Source organism: Zonotrichia albicollis, chromosome 4 (assembly GCF_047830755.1).
Source record: "Zonotrichia albicollis isolate bZonAlb1 chromosome 4, bZonAlb1.hap1, whole genome shotgun sequence".
Classification (NCBI taxonomy): domain Eukaryota; kingdom Metazoa; phylum Chordata; class Aves; order Passeriformes; family Passerellidae; genus Zonotrichia; species Zonotrichia albicollis.
The window spans coordinates 37,003,830-37,020,695 of NC_133822.1; the positions used below are offsets into that span (position 1 = coordinate 37,003,830).

At 50.0% G+C, this 16,866-nt stretch overlaps 6 protein-coding genes across 7 annotated transcripts; 3 read left to right on the forward strand and 3 right to left on the reverse strand.

Moving 5' to 3' along the window:
* The first annotated feature begins 68 nt into the window (after nt 1-68).
* LOC141728807 (histone H2B 1/2/3/4/6-like) lies at nt 69-3,963 on the forward strand. Of its 2 annotated transcripts, none has more exons than XM_074539502.1 (2): nt 69-515; nt 1,021-1,270. In XM_074539502.1, exons 1-2 carry the CDS (start codon nt 139-141, stop codon nt 1,154-1,156), a joined length of 513 nt encoding a protein of 170 aa, XP_074395603.1. In that variant the 5' UTR covers nt 69-138; the 3' UTR covers nt 1,157-1,270. The 2 variants fall into 2 exon arrangements, with proteins under 2 accessions (XP_074395603.1, XP_074395604.1); XM_074539503.1 differs by lacking the exon at nt 1,021-1,270 and adding an exon at nt 1,334-3,963 and having other exon boundaries at nt 70-515.
* A 4,309-nt stretch (nt 3,964-8,272) lies between these two features.
* Nucleotides 8,273-9,135, reverse strand: LOC141728808 (histone H2A-IV-like). The gene has a single exon (XM_074539505.1). It carries the CDS (start codon nt 9,087-9,089, stop codon nt 8,700-8,702), a length of 390 nt encoding a protein of 129 aa, XP_074395606.1. The 5' UTR covers nt 9,090-9,135; the 3' UTR covers nt 8,273-8,699.
* Nucleotides 9,136-9,366: 231 nt separating this feature from the next.
* Nucleotides 9,367-9,865, forward strand: LOC141728810 (histone H2B 1/2/3/4/6). The gene has a single exon (XM_074539507.1). The coding sequence runs from the start codon at nt 9,435-9,437 to the stop codon at nt 9,813-9,815; it is 381 nt and encodes a 126-aa protein (XP_074395608.1). The 5' UTR covers nt 9,367-9,434; the 3' UTR covers nt 9,816-9,865.
* Nucleotides 9,866-11,473: 1,608 nt separating this feature from the next.
* LOC141728811 (histone H3) lies at nt 11,474-11,961 on the reverse strand. The gene has a single exon (XM_074539508.1). It carries the CDS (start codon nt 11,931-11,933, stop codon nt 11,523-11,525), a length of 411 nt encoding a protein of 136 aa, XP_074395609.1. The 5' UTR covers nt 11,934-11,961; the 3' UTR covers nt 11,474-11,522.
* Nucleotides 11,962-13,232: 1,271 nt separating this feature from the next.
* LOC141728815 (histone H2B 1/2/3/4/6) lies at nt 13,233-13,730 on the reverse strand. The gene has a single exon (XM_074539512.1). It carries the CDS (start codon nt 13,663-13,665, stop codon nt 13,285-13,287), a length of 381 nt encoding a protein of 126 aa, XP_074395613.1. The 5' UTR covers nt 13,666-13,730; the 3' UTR covers nt 13,233-13,284.
* A 234-nt stretch (nt 13,731-13,964) lies between these two features.
* On the forward strand, nt 13,965-14,835 carry LOC141728813 (histone H2A-IV-like). Its single transcript, XM_074539510.1, has one exon. It carries the CDS (start codon nt 14,011-14,013, stop codon nt 14,398-14,400), a length of 390 nt encoding a protein of 129 aa, XP_074395611.1. The 5' UTR covers nt 13,965-14,010; the 3' UTR covers nt 14,401-14,835.
* The last annotated feature ends 2,031 nt before the right edge of the window (nt 14,836-16,866 follow it).

Consider the following 16,866-nt stretch of genomic DNA (forward strand, 5'->3'; position numbering starts at 1 on the left):
AGCTGACAGACAGCCAATGCCGAAGCGGCGGTGTCGGCGGAGCTGCTATAAAGGCGGCTGCCGAGGGGGTACCGTTGCTGCTGAGCGCTGTCGCTGAGTGAGTTGCTGTTGTGAGGAGCTGCGGCTGCTGCTGCCGAAATGCCCGAGCCGGCCAAGTCCGCCCCCGCGCCCAAGAAGGGCTCCAAGAAGGCGGTGACCAAGACGCAGAAGAAGGGCGACAAGAAGCGCAAGAAGAGCCGCAAGGAGAGCTACTCCATCTACGTGTACAAGGTGCTGAAGCAGGTGCACCCCGACACGGGCATCTCGTCCAAGGCCATGGGCATCATGAACTCCTTCGTCAACGACATCTTCGAGCGCATCGCGGGCGAGGCCTCGCGCCTGGCGCACTACAACAAGCGCTCCACCATCACCTCGCGGGAGATCCAGACGGCCGTGCGCCTGCTGCTGCCCGGCGAGCTGGCCAAGCACGCCGTGTCCGAGGGCACCAAGGCCGTCACCAAGTACACCAGCTCCAAGTAAGGCGCCTCCGATCGTCAATTTTAACCCAAAGGCTCTTTTAAGAGCCACCCACTTTTTTCTTAAAAGAGCTGAACATTCAAATAAGGAACACTTAAATCTCACTTAGTGTGGAATCTGTGTTTAAAAGGTTGGGGATTTTTTCTTTTTTTTTTTTTTTTTTTTTTTCTTGGTTTGGTTTTTAAGGATATTGGGTTTTGGGCACTACTTGAGGGTTTTTTTGATAAGATGCTTCTATCGGGTTTACTGTAAACTTCCCAAGCTACAATATGTCTGTAAAGGCAGTTTTAAATCGCTCATGATTTTTTTTTTCTCTTTTTTTTTTCCTCTTGTGTTTTGTTTTGGGTTTGTTTTTTTTTTTTTTTTTTGCTGCTTTTTTTTTTTTTTTTAGGTGATCTCATTAACCTATGTTTTTCACAACTTTCAATATCACCTTACTGTTGCAAGTTTCCCTTTTATGTCTGTTGTAAGCTGAAGGATAGTAATCTTACTGGTTTTATCTAGCCGGGAGGGAATCGAAATTATCCATGGATACTCATCCATGCACAGCATTGCTGCTGTCGGATCGGCCACACGATGGTGCTCAGCCTCTGCAGTTTTTGGGGGGTGCAGTTATTTTTGTCACAGAAGCGAGAGATGAGAACAGCGCACTGTACTAGAAAGGAATTTATACGGCGGTAAGCTCTTGTAAATAGCCCGATATTGATCAATATAACTCAGAAGCACTTACTAAACTCCTTTATCTTCACCAGTTGTCCTTATAATCTCTCTGTTCATGTCTTTTTTTTTTTTTTTTTTTTTTTTTTTTTTTTTACAGTAGCTTGCTCAGCTTCTTCCCGCGACTGCTTTGGGCTCTCCTTTCAAGGAAGTAAACACGGGAAGATTGTTTTGGTTTTTTTAACTTATCTGCCTTTTTCTGCATTAATCTGTCACTAATTGTTATAAAAGTACGAAATACTAAGAAACTCGACACTCTGGGCTGACTTTGTCACCTCCCAGGTCTCATCACACAGCCGCTAATGAGGCTCAAAGCACAGGCGTTCTCAGTGCCTCCCTCTCATCCCAGGGTAATTACGTGCCGCCATGGATGCAGATCAAAGCCATTATCACTTCCTAACTGGATCTCAATAATCCTGAATTATATACTGTGAACTTTGAACATAATTCATACAGGGACCACGGAATGACAAAAGTTACCTTTCTAGTACTGACTTCCCTATTCTTTGGTAGGGTAGGTAATGAGAGAGACATCAGGTCTCAAAAATCTGTTACCGATTACCTAATAAATGTTAATTTCAGTTTGAAGGGTTATGGGGATTTCTCAGACTGGTTTTCAGATATCCAGTGGGAAGAGGCATTCTCCAAACTCTTCTTTATCAGCTTGAAATGGGGTTTTGCAATCTCTCCAAGGGCTTTAGTGCAAACTCTGAAGCACAGGTTGCTTATTCTGAGTGCCTGTGTATGCCTAATACCTGAAAATATTAATAAACCATTGTATATTCCACTCTAGGCTTTTCCAAGCCATCCTGGAGCACCAGAAAAGCACAAAGAAGTGCTCCTGTTGTCGCAGTTGAAGCTGGCCATCAGAAGAGTTTGTCAGTGGCCATTCTGTAGATAATCAGCCTTGTGAAAGCCCCAGTTCAGAGCAGAGCTGCCCTGGCACAGCCCTGCTGCCCGATTGAAGCAGCAGCTCGGGGATGCCTGTGGCTGCCCAGCTCTGAGTGTTTGTTTTCCTTTTCCTGTGTTTGTGTGCTCCACGTTGCACACTGCATTGGGAGCCACCACAGAAATTCTGAGGATTTTTTCATAAATGGTTTCAGTGTGTGAAATTGTTTCTAGGCCTAGGAAACTCTTCACTAAACAGAAAGCAAAATGTTGCTGATTGCTTCTTTCAATTTCAGTAGGAATGACAAGGCAATATTGGGGCCTATCATGTGAAAAAAGCAATTGTCATCAGGTCTGATTGTAGCATAACTAATTATTCTAACGGTGCTGAGAACAAAGTCTCCAAACTGACCAAGAACTAGTACCATGGAAAATATTTTTGTTTCTTGTCACCAAAGGTTAAGATAGTAGGATTTAAGCTCAGCAAAAACCCAAATCTTAAGAATTTCATGCCACAAGAGGATGAAACCTCAAAAGCACTAATGCGAATAGTGTGAGTATAAAATCACATGACAGCTTGTTCTTCCATAATTCCCTTTCTTTCCTGTCCTTTCCGATTTCCTTCAGAGCAGTTCCCTTTGTGCCCCAAAGGCCCGACCCCGGTGGGATCCCCCAGCAGGGTGAGAGGCTCTGCTCAAATGCAGCACCCTGCTGGAGCTGGGGCTGCTGCTGCTGCCACCAAACCATGGGGGAACAAAGCAGAAACCCCTCCAACAATTCTCCTGCCCTGGACTCCTTTTGCAGATGAGTTTCCAGCTCAGCGAGTGCAAAGTTCCTTTATGCAGTGTGCAGAGCAGACAGAGCTGGGTGTCCCCACACAGGAGCCCCCTGCAGCAGATTGCAGCCCAGATTGTGTCTGTGCCACCATCCCACCCCCAAATACAATAACCCAACTCTTGGTGCTGGGCCCTGCATGTCTCATTGATTGTTTTGGTCACTGGGCTGGACTCCTTCTGAAGTTATCTCATTGTTGGAATTGGTTCCTTGCTCCATCTTCATTCTGCTCCTGGCTCGCCAATTTCAGATTGCTCAGTGTTTGTGACACCATTTTTATAAAAAGTTTACACTCATCAGCTCGTGTGCCCTGGGGCTCCAATTGCTCATTTCCCAGTGCAAAGCAAAGTCATCAATCCCAGCAATTCTCAATATTGAGAAGTGTTTGAATGTGTAATCTATAAACAGGCCCTTCATGTTGTCTTTTAATCTACCCTCCATGATTACCTTAAAAATACCTCCTGATTCACAGCATCTGAAATAAGGGGAATGTTTACACTTTGTAACACAAACATTTTTGTAAAAATATTTTTTTTATATCTGCAATTTTTTTATATCTTAGATGATCAGAGTGACATTGTAGCTTAGGAAGTAGCCAGCAAAAAACGAACACTGATGGACAAAACAACCAGTTACAAAAAATTTCCTCTATTTTATTTTTATTAGAATATTAAAATTATTTCACTCCTGGAAGAACGTATTACTTCTCCAGATGACCATTCCTGCAGTAAAATTTCTATTTATTAATCATCATTTTTAAAAAAGAAAACACCCTCTCTACTAATTTCTGCAAAATGAAATACAGCAGCTGGGCAAACAAATATCTGTATTCTAGAGTGAACTGACTGAACAGTGAATCAGAAATGAAAAATAGATGCCATACACCTGGACCAAAACCTGAACAAATCACAGACTGTCTGTAGAAATTTGTTGCTACTTCCTGGTGTTTTGGGGGTTTTTGAAGGGTTGTGTTGAAGTGGGGAGTTTTTTTGTTTGTTTGGGTTTTTAAATATTTGTTTCATTTTTAGCAATGAAGTAAACCAATATCTGCTTTCAAACCTGAATTTCTTTTTTTTTTAATGGCCACAGAATATAATTTCCTGACACCCAAGACAAATCATCGCACTGTTACTTTCCTGTAGGCTTCTATTTCCATTCTAAATAGAAAATACTACATTTTAAAATAATTACTGTTGTGGGAGAAAGAATTCAGTGCAGGTAGGGAAAAATATTTGGTGTTACACACACCTTGACGTAATATTTACAGTGATGAGAACTGGTCGAGGTTAGATGGTAAATGGAAAAATTGAGACTTCAAGTAGCAAATACCTGGTCTAAGGGTTGTGCCATTCAGAGAGCAGCACAGCCAAGCCAAGACACAAATCTTACAGGAGGAGAGGCTGCAAGTGGGTGGGAATGCCCTGGGAACTGCTCCCTTGCCAGCCCCCAGCCCTGCGAGGGAGGATGGAGCACTCAGTGAGCAGAGGCAGCCCCTTCCCCTGGGCTGGGCTCACAGAACCAGGGGCTGTGGAGGTGGAAAGGCTGTTTCCAGTTAGATTTCTTTTGGTCTACACAAAACAAAATTATTGGAGTGCAGCCTTATCAAAATGATTATTTCAAAAGCATTCCTTGTCAGAAATGATAGAAGATATTAATTTTAAAAAGTCATCCTTTATTTTTACCTCTGAAAATCTCAGGAAGCAATTATGAGCATAATTCATTTTAAAACTAGAAAACAAGTAGATTGAAAAGAGTTACAGAACAGATGGGAATTTTAATCCCATATGAAATCCACAACATGTTGTACTTGCACTCCTGCTTATATTGCACACAGATATTTTTACTTGCAATAGTTGTAAGGAAATGGAAAAAATAATTCCTGAAAAAAAGAAGAGCACAGAGTTACACCTGAAATCTGAACCTGTAATAGATGTTAGAATATTGACCCCCTTTTGTGCAGTATTAGAGCTGGGAAGAAATGCACACATCTCTGGTGTGCATCCGCTTTTCCTTTTGTAGCAAAGAGCAGCCCCCTCAACAATAAACATTCTGAGCACTCCACATGATCAAGTTTTGGGGTTTTTTTCCCCCTTGTGCTCCTGGGACACTGCCAGGTTTGTGAGTTCAGTCATTCCAGTCAGAAAAGAAGACACAAATCACCCTAGGAATGGCACAGGCCCAATCTTTCACCACACCAAAGCACCTTTACCCAGAGCTGCCTCCCCTGGGCTCTGAGCATCAGCAGCTGCACTGACGGCACCACAGGCACTTCTGCTAGCCCGGGCTCAGCTCAGCTGCCCCAGAAAGCCAAATTTACCTGAGTCTGTTCTTCTCTCTGCATGGGGGGGCTTTGAAATCGCTGCTCCCAGCCCCGTGGGAGAAGGGACTCCTGGCTCCTGGAGCTTCAGCCTGCACTGACACTTACAGGTCATGCAGAACCTCACAGGATGTGCAGCACAGGTGTTGTACTTCAGAGTTACCACTGCAGCTCACATTTCTGTGCAGGAAAGTGTTAGGAAAATTAATTCTCAAACACCAGAGGTTTATATCCAAAAAGGAGACAGAGGATTCCTTTTACTTTATTTCAAATAAAGGGAGAGGCCACAGGGCATTCCGCTGGTATCTCTCAAATTTTTAGAGGATGAAGCCTCCTTTTTATTCTAATTACCCAATTGCAATTCCCTTCTCTCTTTCCCCGATCCTGAGGAACTTGAGAGGTACAGACTTGAATATGCCTGATACCAAAGATTTTCCTTTAATGTATAACCCTCCCTTTTAATCTTTAATTGATATGGAATTTAGGTTTTTTTCTTCCCCATTGTTTCTTTTGGCTTTCAATGTCTAATTTCATTATTCAGCAAACCCAAAATTTATTTGTAAGAGCAAATATCTTTTACCATCCATCAATCAGTGGAATCCTTCCTATTTTTTCTTTATCTCCCAGTGCTGCTTTTATCTACCAGTAGACCCACAGCTCCTTTGTAAAGAAAAAGCTGCTATTCCTCTCAGAATGACATGGTACAAAGCACAGGAGGAAATACCAGGAAACTGCAAAAGAACTGGAACTAATTTACAGCATTTCCCTGAAACTGAATCATGTCTGGTTTTCCTCTTCACCCTACAGGTTTGTTTCTTGACAATGGTAAAGCAAAAAGTCCTCTAACTGGTGGCTGGGGCAAAAGTGAAGAGGAAATTCCTTGTTTCTGGATGTAAAACTCCAGGGCCCTGCTCTGCCCTTCCAGGAGATATCCCAGCCTTTCCTCTGCCTTCTCCCTTCTGTTCCCAGGGCCTCTTGCACACAGAGCAGCACGAGTTGATGAGCTCCTAACCCCAAAGCTCCCCATTCCCACTGCGAGGTGCTGTCCCATCCTGTGTCACCCTGCATTTCCCCACTCCCAGGGGCGGATTAGTCCTTAAATCACCGTCCCTGCCCCAGTGCAGGGAGCAGGAAAACGCCTGCTTGTCACGGCCTGACCAGCCAACCAACCTAAAGAATTTTGCTGTCGTGGGAAAGATGAGGGCTCCTGCCGGGAACCGTCCCCTCTGTCACTCCCTCCCGCTGCATTTATGCAGGAACGGGATCACGCAGCTCCAGCCCAGCTCTCCTCCTTAAAGCCCCCAAATCCAGCTTCTGGGATTGAATCACAAAGGAGGAACCGAACCGAGCCCTAATTCGAACACGACTCGGCGTTTCATGGCGCGGGCAGGCGGTCACTGAGGGAGCCGCAGCGAGCGCCCCGTTCCCGGCCCGCACGGAATCCTTCCCTCGGGCACGGCCGGGGATGCTCAGGCCGGGATGCGGCACCGGCGGGGCTGGGGCTGCCCTGCCCGAGCATCTGTCCCGGCAGAGCTGGAAATGCTCCCATCGACATCTTCCGCCCCATTCTGCTGCTCCCAAACAAGCTGTGCTCAAAGTCCGTCTGCGCCGATCCAAGGGGCTGCCGGTGCTCGCTGCTGGGAAATACATTGATTCTCAAAGCGCTCCTGCTCGCATATCCCGCGCCTGGTAAACCACATCTAGGAAGCATTTTCACAAGAGTGTCTGGCTGTACAATATACATTCGAGGTCCTGAACCCTTCATAATTTAGACCTCGTGTAGACTTATATTAAATTTCTGGCTTTATTCCCCATGCATGTAACTCGAAACTACAACTACAAAATAACCGAGCACATTCTTCAGCAGTAGAAAATGAGAGGAATTAATACAATAATAATTATTAATAATATATCTTCTTGACCACTACCACTGTACCCTTAATATCAGAGCATTCTTTTGTAAGAGAAAGAAAGCCATAAAATTGCTCTGTAGAAACTTCTAGCGTCTACAAACTAGGATTTTATTCTAGTGTTCACACAACATCGAGATGATGCACACACGGTTTTTCTGAGCAGTCTTTCCCGTTGTTCCCTTCAATTCAATATGCAGAGCAGTCTCATTATGAGGAACTAGGTGGCACAGAGGGGAGTGAGGAATTCCTTCCCCTGTGGGAGGGTGAATTCATCACCCACTCGCTTTGAGGAAAGTGAAATTCAGCGAGCCCACACACACACACACACACACCAGGTCACGGGTGCCAAGCCGCATCTCTTTCCCGGTACCGAGGACAGCGATGGCAAAGACGCGGCCGCGTTCCGAGCCGCTGCCGTCGCTGCGGTGCCGCAGCTGCAGCACAGACAGAGGCGCTGGGGCCGAGCGGCCGCTACTGCTGCAGCCCAGAGCCGGCGCGGGAGGCACGGGGAAAGCGAGCCGGGAGCAGCCGCAACAAAGCCAGGAGAAGATCGGAACCCAGCAGGGATTTGACTTTAAAGCAACACCGTGACCTGCCGTAAGAGCAGCAGCTTTTCCAAGAACGACTCTCTCCCAAAACCGAGCGCCGGCTCGGAACTCCCCGTACCACAGGGAGAAGGGCGTGGATCCAGTGATCAGTGCCAGAATAACGAAATTTAAGCGATCGCGCTCTTTCCAGTCTAACGCAGTGACCACTAAATCACATCAGAGCTCCTTGGGAGCACCGGCAATTCCTCCCTGCCTGAAACCTTTCCCTGGTGTTCCACAATTCTGCCCAGGAAAACCGCTGGGACTCACACAGGAGTGTTAAAAGGCAGCAAAAGTGGATCAGTCACGGGCCCGAGGCTGTGAACACCCGTCCTGTTGTGAAACCATTTGTTCAAGCCACTGCCACGACTGCCTAACATATTCTGGGCTTTTACTGTTTTTTTCTCCTGCGCGTTTTGCTTTCCTTTCATCTCTTTCTCTAAAACACGAAGGTGCAACAGAGATCATCTCCTTTTAGCGCTCGCAGAGGAAACAACACAGACTGCTAAGACTTTATTGATATCTGCTAACACGTACCTTACAAAGCACAACACACCGAGGCGGGCTGGCCAGAATATGGGATAATTCCGCTACTAAAAAACCCATACGTCCCACTGTTAAAACTCAGAAAAAGTAAATACATAAACTAATCAAGAAATTCTAAAGAGGCATAAATGACGGAAATTCACGTCGGTGATAAAAACAGGGGTTCTTTGAGAAAAAACAAACCGCCTTTAAGACAATCCCTTAAAAGTCACAGAGAAACAGAAACTACGAAGAGCACAATTAAGAGACTTGAAGAAAAGGCAAGTTAAATATTCCACTCTTCTGCGACTGAATAACCAAAATGCAGTGACTCAGCCCTTTAAGACGAATGTGGGCGGCTCTGAAAAGAGCCTTTGTTTGGTGATGAGCCCCACCGAGCATTTACTTGGCTTTCACCTTGTGGCTGTCAGTCTTCTTGGGCAGCAGCACGGCCTGGATGTTGGGCAGCACGCCGCCCTGCGCGATCGTCACCTTGCCCAGCAGCTTGTTGAGCTCTTCGTCGTTGCGGATGGCGAGCTGCAGGTGACGGGGGATGATGCGCGTCTTCTTGTTGTCGCGGGCCGCGTTGCCCGCCAGCTCCAGGATCTCGGCCGTCAGGTACTCCAGCACGGCCGCCAGGTACACCGGCGCGCCCGCGCCCACGCGCTCCGCGTAGTTGCCCTTGCGCAGCAGCCGGTGCACGCGGCCCACGGGGAACTGCAGCCCGGCCCGCGACGAGCGCGACTTGGCCTTGGCCCGCGCCTTGCCGCCCTGCTTCCCGCGACCCGACATCTTCCCGGCAGCAACTCCGCAGCGGTGACAGCGACACAACTGGGAGAGCTGGAAGAACTTCGAGCCCGCCTCACCGCCTGCCTTATATACAACCCGGGCGGATCGACAGCGCCTCCTGCGATTGGCTGCGAGAGAGGAGTTGCTTCCGCAGCCAATGGAAGAGCGAATCCAAATCTGGCCAATGGCGAATCTCAGCGCAGGGCTCCGAGCTGACAGACAGCCAATGCCGAAGCGGCGGTGTCGGCGGAGCTGCTATAAAGGCGGCTGCCGAGGGGGTACCGTTGCTGCTGAGCGCTGTCGCTGAGTGAGTTGCTGTTGTGAGGAGCTGCGGCTGCTGCTGCCGAAATGCCCGAGCCGGCCAAGTCCGCCCCCGCGCCCAAGAAGGGCTCCAAGAAGGCGGTGACCAAGACGCAGAAGAAGGGCGACAAGAAGCGCAAGAAGAGCCGCAAGGAGAGCTACTCCATCTACGTGTACAAGGTGCTGAAGCAGGTGCACCCCGACACGGGCATCTCGTCCAAGGCCATGGGCATCATGAACTCCTTCGTCAACGACATCTTCGAGCGCATCGCGGGCGAGGCCTCGCGCCTGGCGCACTACAACAAGCGCTCCACCATCACCTCGCGGGAGATCCAGACGGCCGTGCGCCTGCTGCTGCCCGGCGAGCTGGCCAAGCACGCCGTGTCCGAGGGCACCAAGGCCGTCACCAAGTACACCAGCTCCAAGTGAATGCTTGGCTAAAATCTGCTTTACCCAAAGGCTCTTTTAAGAGCCACCCAGTTTTTCAACAAAAGAGCTTTGATTTCTTGCCTGCATCTTTTTTTATAGCCTTTACTCTAAATTCCTTAGTAATTAGCGTTTAACCCTGAACATCGAAGACAACTTTATAGTCCGGGAATACAAGCAAATTATATTTAGACTCTTATTTGTGTTTTTTTTGGCTTGCATCTTTTTTCCCTAGTGAGCCCAGCTATGTACTGAAAAGCCTTCATTTTACCTGTTATGCACTAGTTGTTTCATTTAATTTGTGGTTTAAAGGGAGCTTCCCTGTTCCACTGCACTACCTGTGTGCTTTTACAAAAAGTCCTCAGAAGTGCGAATGGTAAACGTTAAAATGTTTCCTCCCCACCCCGAATTTCAGCCATGGTCTCTCCCCTCTCATATCCATACCACAAAGAAGTCCCATACCTATATACTTCATAGGTATCTTCAAGAATTTATTAATTTATAGGGAAATAATATTTTTAGCTCTAAACTTCATTAGTCTTCCTGATCTGAAATATATAATTTGTTTAAACATATGCCATAAATACTAACCACTTACTTAATAATTAGGTTTATTATTCTAAATATCCAAATAATAGCTTCTTAACAGCTTCAGAAATAGCACTCATTTAAAGTGTTTTGTTAGTTAGTCCCTGCTGCCCCCTCACGGGTGTTTCTGAATTTTCTTTCATTTTTTTCTTTTACGGCTTCTGTGTAAGACCTCAGTATCAGATATGTAGGAAAAACCACAAATACTGATGAAAAACTGGTCCCGACGGACAACATTCAAATGGGACTTGAAAGATGTAGAACTTTAAAAACCAGATCTTACTGGATGGAAAAGTTAAATAATGGGTACAAAATGAAGGAGAGAAAATTCTTCAAATTAAATAATTGGCAGCTCTTTAAAGCCTCAGTCTCTGCCCGACAGAGAAGGGCGGCAGCTGCCATAGACCCAAAGGCCCTAAGTTTAAGTCACTACATGGACAATAAAAGGGCTGCAGCACTGCTTTGAAACGAGCCGTTTCTTAATTTCTTTGCTTTTTCATGGTAAACTTAGATTTTTATAATCCCGACTTCTTTTATGTTTTTCTGAGTCTCATTTTACTTAGCTCCTGCATATTAAAAAATTCTTTCACAAAATGCCATACGGCTCTCAAGTTCATTTACAACTCCTTCCCGAGTCTTTGCTGAGTAACACATGTTTTACAAACAGCGGACAAGAAAGAATATGTGAAAGTGTGGTTAGTTTAAGTGGGGTAAGCAGAGTCTAAAGTAGAATAGTCTACATTCCTGCGAGTGCACCTGACGACATGAGCTTAAGGGAGGAGGGGCGATTAAATAAACGATTGTGACTGCAGTTATCCCGTGCTAAAAACAATGCTTAAAAAATCCTGGCTCTAGAATAATTAAAATTTCTCGGACTCAGTGAAAATTTTACTACTGGACCCTAATGTAACAGTAAGCAAACATTAACAGCCTGGTCTGCAAAACATGGAGCAGCTGTTTTAAAACCTCAGCGTTCTTGCTATAGTCATCCCCAAAACCATGAAGGTTCCCTCCTCCCCCAAGTACTAAACCCGTGTTTAAGAGAGTGCAACAACTCTTTTAATTGACTATGTAGTGGCTCTTAAAAGAGCCTTTGGGTCTGCGTGGATTACAGCAGGGAGCTCAGGCGCGCTCTCCGCGGATGCGGCGGGCCAGCTGGATGTCCTTGGGCATGATGGTGACGCGCTTGGCGTGGATGGCGCACAGGTTGGTGTCCTCGAAGAGCCCCACCAGGTAGGCCTCGCTGGCCTCCTGCAGCGCCATGACGGCCGAGCTCTGGAAGCGCAGGTCGGTCTTGAAGTCCTGCGCGATCTCGCGCACCAGGCGCTGGAAGGGCAGCTTGCGGATCAGCAGCTCCGTGGACTTCTGGTAGCGCCGGATCTCGCGCAGCGCCACCGTGCCGGGCCGGTAGCGGTGCGGCTTCTTGACGCCGCCCGTGGCCGGCGCGCTCTTGCGGGCAGCCTTGGTGGCCAGCTGCTTGCGGGGCGCCTTGCCGCCCGTCGACTTCCGCGCCGTCTGCTTCGTGCGCGCCATGACCACCCGCTTCTCCGCTCGTAACACTCAATGCGCCCTCAGCTCACAGATGCCGCTATTTATACCCCCGCTGCCCGCACCCATTGGCCGCTCGCGCGGCAGCGGCCGGCTGCCATAGGGCGCTTTTTCGCGAGCCCGGGAAAAGGCCCCGCCTCCGGGGCGGGAAACGCGTCCTGGCCCCGCCCCTCCCCCTCCGTGCATCGGCTTGCGGAGCGCAGCGGGGGAGGCGGCAGCGGCACTGCGGCAGAACGGAACAGGGCGGGTTCGCCGCCCGAGCCTCGGGCTTGCCCTCCTTCGTCCAAATCCGCTCCGATAGCGTTCATTCCGGGACTCCTGGCTGAAGCTGCCGCCGGCAGCCGCCTCCATTCCCCGAGCGCTCTCGGTTTCTCCCCGCTCAGTAGCGCCCTTCGGTTCGCAGCCGCGGCAGCAAGGCCAATGATGGAGGCGACCGCCGCCTTGCCCTGCCCCGCCGAGCTCTCCCGGCCCGGCCGCTGCCCCGGCCCGCTGAAAGCGCCGCGTCCCGTGCGGGGAGCGCGCCCCGGGGCAGCGCGCGCTGGGGCCGCGAGCGGCACCAATCAGCGGTGGGCGGGAGGGGCGGGAGGCGGCCGGGCCCGCCCGCCGGGAGACTCCGCGTAGTCCTCACTCAGGTCGGACCGAGCGAGGCAGCGGCGCGGCCCCGGCTCTGCCCGCGAGCTGCAGCCCCGTCCGCGCTCGGCGGCGGAGAGTGCGGGGCGCGAGGACACGGCACGGAGAGAGGGGCAAATGAAAGCCGGGGGAAAAAAACTCTGGGGAGGCTGTGCTAGGTGGTAGTGCCAAGGCAGGACTGTGCAGTTTGGGAGTGATAAGGCAGAGCATCGTCTCACTTTTCTTCCCCCGGTAATTCGCGAAAACACATTTTCGGGAGAGTGAAGAAGAGCGGGTATCCATTTGTTTAGAAACAACTAGAAAAAAAGAGGACAGGGTCGTCAGGAAATGCCTGTGCTTGTAGTGCGCCCGATTTAGGCAGTGAAAGAACAGGCATCAATTTTTCTCCGCTCTCCCTTAGAATGCCTTAAAGGCGTAATGATTTTTATGGGCAGTTGAGACCGTGAAAGTTAAATTTTTTAGGCGCTACTCTAGCACCTAATAAGGGCAAAAAACAAGCTCCGGAGAGAAGCAGGATATAGTGTCAAGAATTCAGTGTAAATCCTGCTTTACTTTAAAACTACGATACTTTTAACACCGTAATTACGTATCTCCCTCTACGATGGGTAAAACTATAAGGGCAGGAACTCACAAGACCAGCTCTTTTACTGAGAATGTGGGTGGCTCTTAAAAGAGCCTTTGGGTAAAGCAGATTTTAGCCAAGCATTCACTTGGAGCTGGTGTACTTGGTGACGGCCTTGGTGCCCTCGGACACGGCGTGCTTGGCCAGCTCGCCGGGCAGCAGCAGGCGCACGGCCGTCTGGATCTCCCGCGAGGTGATGGTGGAGCGCTTGTTGTAGTGCGCCAGGCGCGAGGCCTCGCCCGCGATGCGCTCGAAGATGTCGTTGACGAAGGAGTTCATGATGCCCATGGCCTTGGACGAGATGCCCGTGTCGGGGTGCACCTGCTTCAGCACCTTGTACACGTAGATGGAGTAGCTCTCCTTGCGGCTCTTCTTGCGCTTCTTGTCGCCCTTCTTCTGCGTCTTGGTCACCGCCTTCTTGGAGCCCTTCTTGGGCGCGGGGGCGGACTTGGCCGGCTCGGGCATTTCGGCAGCAGCAGCCGCAGCTCCTCACAACAGCAACTCACACACCGACGGCGCTCAGCAGCAACGGTACCCCCTCGGCAGCCGCCTTTATAGCAGCTCCGCCGACACCGCCGCTTCGGCATTGGCTGTCTGTCAGCTCGGAGCCCTGCGCTGAGATTCGCCATTGGCCAGATTTGGATTCGCTCTTCCATTGGCTGCGGAAGCAACTCCTCTCTCGCAGCCAATCGCAGGAGGCGCTGTCGATCCGCCCGGATTGTATATAAGGCAGGCGGTGAGGCGGGCTCGAAGTTCTTCCAGCTCTCCCAGTTGTGTCGCTGTCACCGCTGCGGAGTTGCTGCCGGGAAGATGTCGGGTCGCGGGAAGCAGGGCGGCAAGGCGCGGGCCAAGGCCAAGTCGCGCTCGTCGCGGGCCGGGCTGCAGTTCCCCGTGGGCCGCGTGCACCGGCTGCTGCGCAAGGGCAACTACGCGGAGCGCGTGGGCGCGGGCGCGCCGGTGTACCTGGCGGCCGTGCTGGAGTACCTGACGGCCGAGATCCTGGAGCTGGCGGGCAACGCGGCCCGCGACAACAAGAAGACGCGCATCATCCCCCGTCACCTGCAGCTCGCCATCCGCAACGACGAAGAGCTCAACAAGCTGCTGGGCAAGGTGACGATCGCGCAGGGCGGCGTGCTGCCCAACATCCAGGCCGTGCTGCTGCCCAAGAAGACTGACAGCCACAAGGTGAAAGCCAAGTAAATGCTTGGTGAGGCTCATCACCAAACAAAGGCTCTTTTCAGAGCCACCCACATTCCTCATAAAAGGCTGATTCGCTCAATTTTCGTTATTCCGTAGTAGAGCGGAACACGTAACTTGTCTTTTCTTCAAGTCTTTTATTTTGCTTTTAAACCTTTCAGTTTCACTGTTCCTGTGCGAAGGTTGTCTTAAAGCTGGTTTCATTTTTTCTTAAAGAGACTGTATTTCTCTCATCGAGGCGGATTTTCGTCGTTTATCCTTTTTTAGAATTTGTTGATTTATTAATATCTTAAAGTTTTCAATGTTTTTACAGGGGGAGGTATGAGTTTTATAATGGCCTAAATATCCTGTGTCCTGACTAGCCAGCTCCGGGTTTGCTGTACGTGCTCTGTTCAGTACCTATTACAGGAGAACATTAAAGTCTTAGGCTGGATTGTTTTCTCTGCGAGCGCTAAAAGGAGCTGATCTCTTGTTGCACCTTCGGGTTTCAGAGGAAGTGGAGGGGGAATGGAAGCAAAACTCGCAAGGAAAAAAAAAAACCAAAAAAATGATTAGGCGTAGGCAGTCATGGCAGAGGTTTAAACAAATGGTTTCACAACAGGACGGGTGTTCACAGCCTCGGGCCCGTGACTGATCCACTTTTGCTGCCTTTTAACACTCCTGTGTGAGTCCCAGCGGTTTTCCTGGGCAGAATTGTGGAACACCAGGGAAAGGTTTCAGGCAGGGAGGAATTGCCGGTGCTCCCAAGGAGCTCTGATGTGATTTAGTGGTCACTGCGTTAGACTGGAAAGAGCGCGATCGCTTAAATTTCGTTATTCTGGCACTGATCACTGGATCCACGCCCTTCTCCCTGTGGTACGGGGAGTTCCGAGCCGGCGCTCGGTTTTGGGAGAGAGTCGTTCTTGGAAAAGCTGCTGCTCTTACGGCAGGTCACGGTGTTGCTTTAAAGTCAAATCCCTGCTGGGTTCCGATCTTCTCCTGGCTTTGTTGCGGCTGCTCCCGGCTCGCTTTCCCCGTGCCTCCCGCGCCGGCTCTGGGCTGCAGCAGTAGCGGCCGCTCGGCCCCAGCGCCTCTGTCTGTGCTGCAGCTGCGGCACCGCAGCGACGGCAGCGGCTCGGAACGCGGCCGCGTCTTTGCCATCGCTGTCCTCGGTACCGGGAAAGAGATGCGGCTTGGCACCCGTGACCTGGTGTGTGTGTGTGTGTGTGTGGGCTCGCTGAATTTCACTTTCCTCAAAGCGAGTGGGTGATGAATTCACCCTCCCACAGGGGAAGGAATTCCTCACTCCCCTCTGTGCCACCTAGTTCCTCATAATGAGACTGCTCTGCATATTGAATTGAAGGGAACAACGGGAAAGACTGCTCAGAAAAACCGTGTGTGCATCATCTCGATGTTGTGTGAACACTAGAATAAAATCCTAGTTTGTAGACGCTAGAAGTTTCTACAGAGCAATTTTATGGCTTTCTTTCTCTTACAAAAGAATGCTCTGATATTAAGGGTACAGTGGTAGTGGTCAAGAAGATATATTATTAATAATTATTATTGTATTAATTCCTCTCATTTTCTACTGCTGAAGAATGTGCTCGGTTATTTTGTAGTTGTAGTTTCGAGTTACATGCATGGGGAATAAAGCCAGAAATTTAATATAAGTCTACACGAGGTCTAAATTATGAAGGGTTCAGGACCTCGAATGTATATTGTACAGCCAGACACTCTTGTGAAAATGCTTCCTAGATGTGGTTTACCAGGCGCGGGATATGCGAGCAGGAGCGCTTTGAGAATCAATGTATTTCCCAGCAGCGAGCACCGGCAGCCCCTTGGATCGGCGCAGACGGACTTTGAGCACAGCTTGTTTGGGAGCAGCAGAATGGGGCGGAAGATGTCGATGGGAGCATTTCCAGCTCTGCCGGGACAGATGCTCGGGCAGGGCAGCCCCAGCCCCGCCGGTGCCGCATCCCGGCCTGAGCATCCCCGGCCGTGCCCGAGGGAAGGATTCCGTGCGGGCCGGGAACGGGGCGCTCGCTGCGGCTCCCTCAGTGACCGCCTGCCCGCGCCATGAAACGCCGAGTCGTGTTCGAATTAGGGCTCGGTTCGGTTCCTCCTTTGTGATTCAATCCCAGAAGCTGGATTTGGGGGCTTTAAGGAGGAGAGCTGGGCTGGAGCTGCGTGATCCCGTTCCTGCATAAATGCAGCGGGAGGGAGTGACAGAGGGGACGGTTCCCGGCAGGAGCCCTCATCTTTCCCACGACAGCAAAATTCTTTAGGTTGGTTGGCTGGTCAGGCCGTGACAAGCAGGCGTTTTCCTGCTCCCTGCACTGGGGCAGGGACGGTGATTTAAGGACTAATCCGCCCCTGGGAGTGGGGAAATGCAGGGTGACACAGGATGGGACAGCACCTCGCAGTGGGAATGGGGAGCTTTGGGGTTAGGAGCTCATCAACTCGTGCTGCTCTGTGTGCAAGAGGCCCTGG

Coding starts and splice junctions, on each gene's coding strand:
- LOC141728807 (XM_074539502.1), top strand. CDS start 139: ATGCCCGAGCCGGCCAAGTCCGCCCCCGCGCCCAAGAAGGGCTCCAAG. Junction 516..1,020: donor ACCAAGTACACCAGCTCCAA/GTAAGGCGCCTC, acceptor GGTTTTATCTAG/CCGGGAGGGAATCGAAATTA.
- LOC141728808 (XM_074539505.1), bottom strand. CDS start 9,089: ATGTCGGGTCGCGGGAAGCAGGGCGGCAAGGCGCGGGCCAAGGCCAAG.
- LOC141728810 (XM_074539507.1), top strand. CDS start 9,435: ATGCCCGAGCCGGCCAAGTCCGCCCCCGCGCCCAAGAAGGGCTCCAAG.
- LOC141728811 (XM_074539508.1), bottom strand. CDS start 11,933: ATGGCGCGCACGAAGCAGACGGCGCGGAAGTCGACGGGCGGCAAGGCG.
- LOC141728815 (XM_074539512.1), bottom strand. CDS start 13,665: ATGCCCGAGCCGGCCAAGTCCGCCCCCGCGCCCAAGAAGGGCTCCAAG.
- LOC141728813 (XM_074539510.1), top strand. CDS start 14,011: ATGTCGGGTCGCGGGAAGCAGGGCGGCAAGGCGCGGGCCAAGGCCAAG.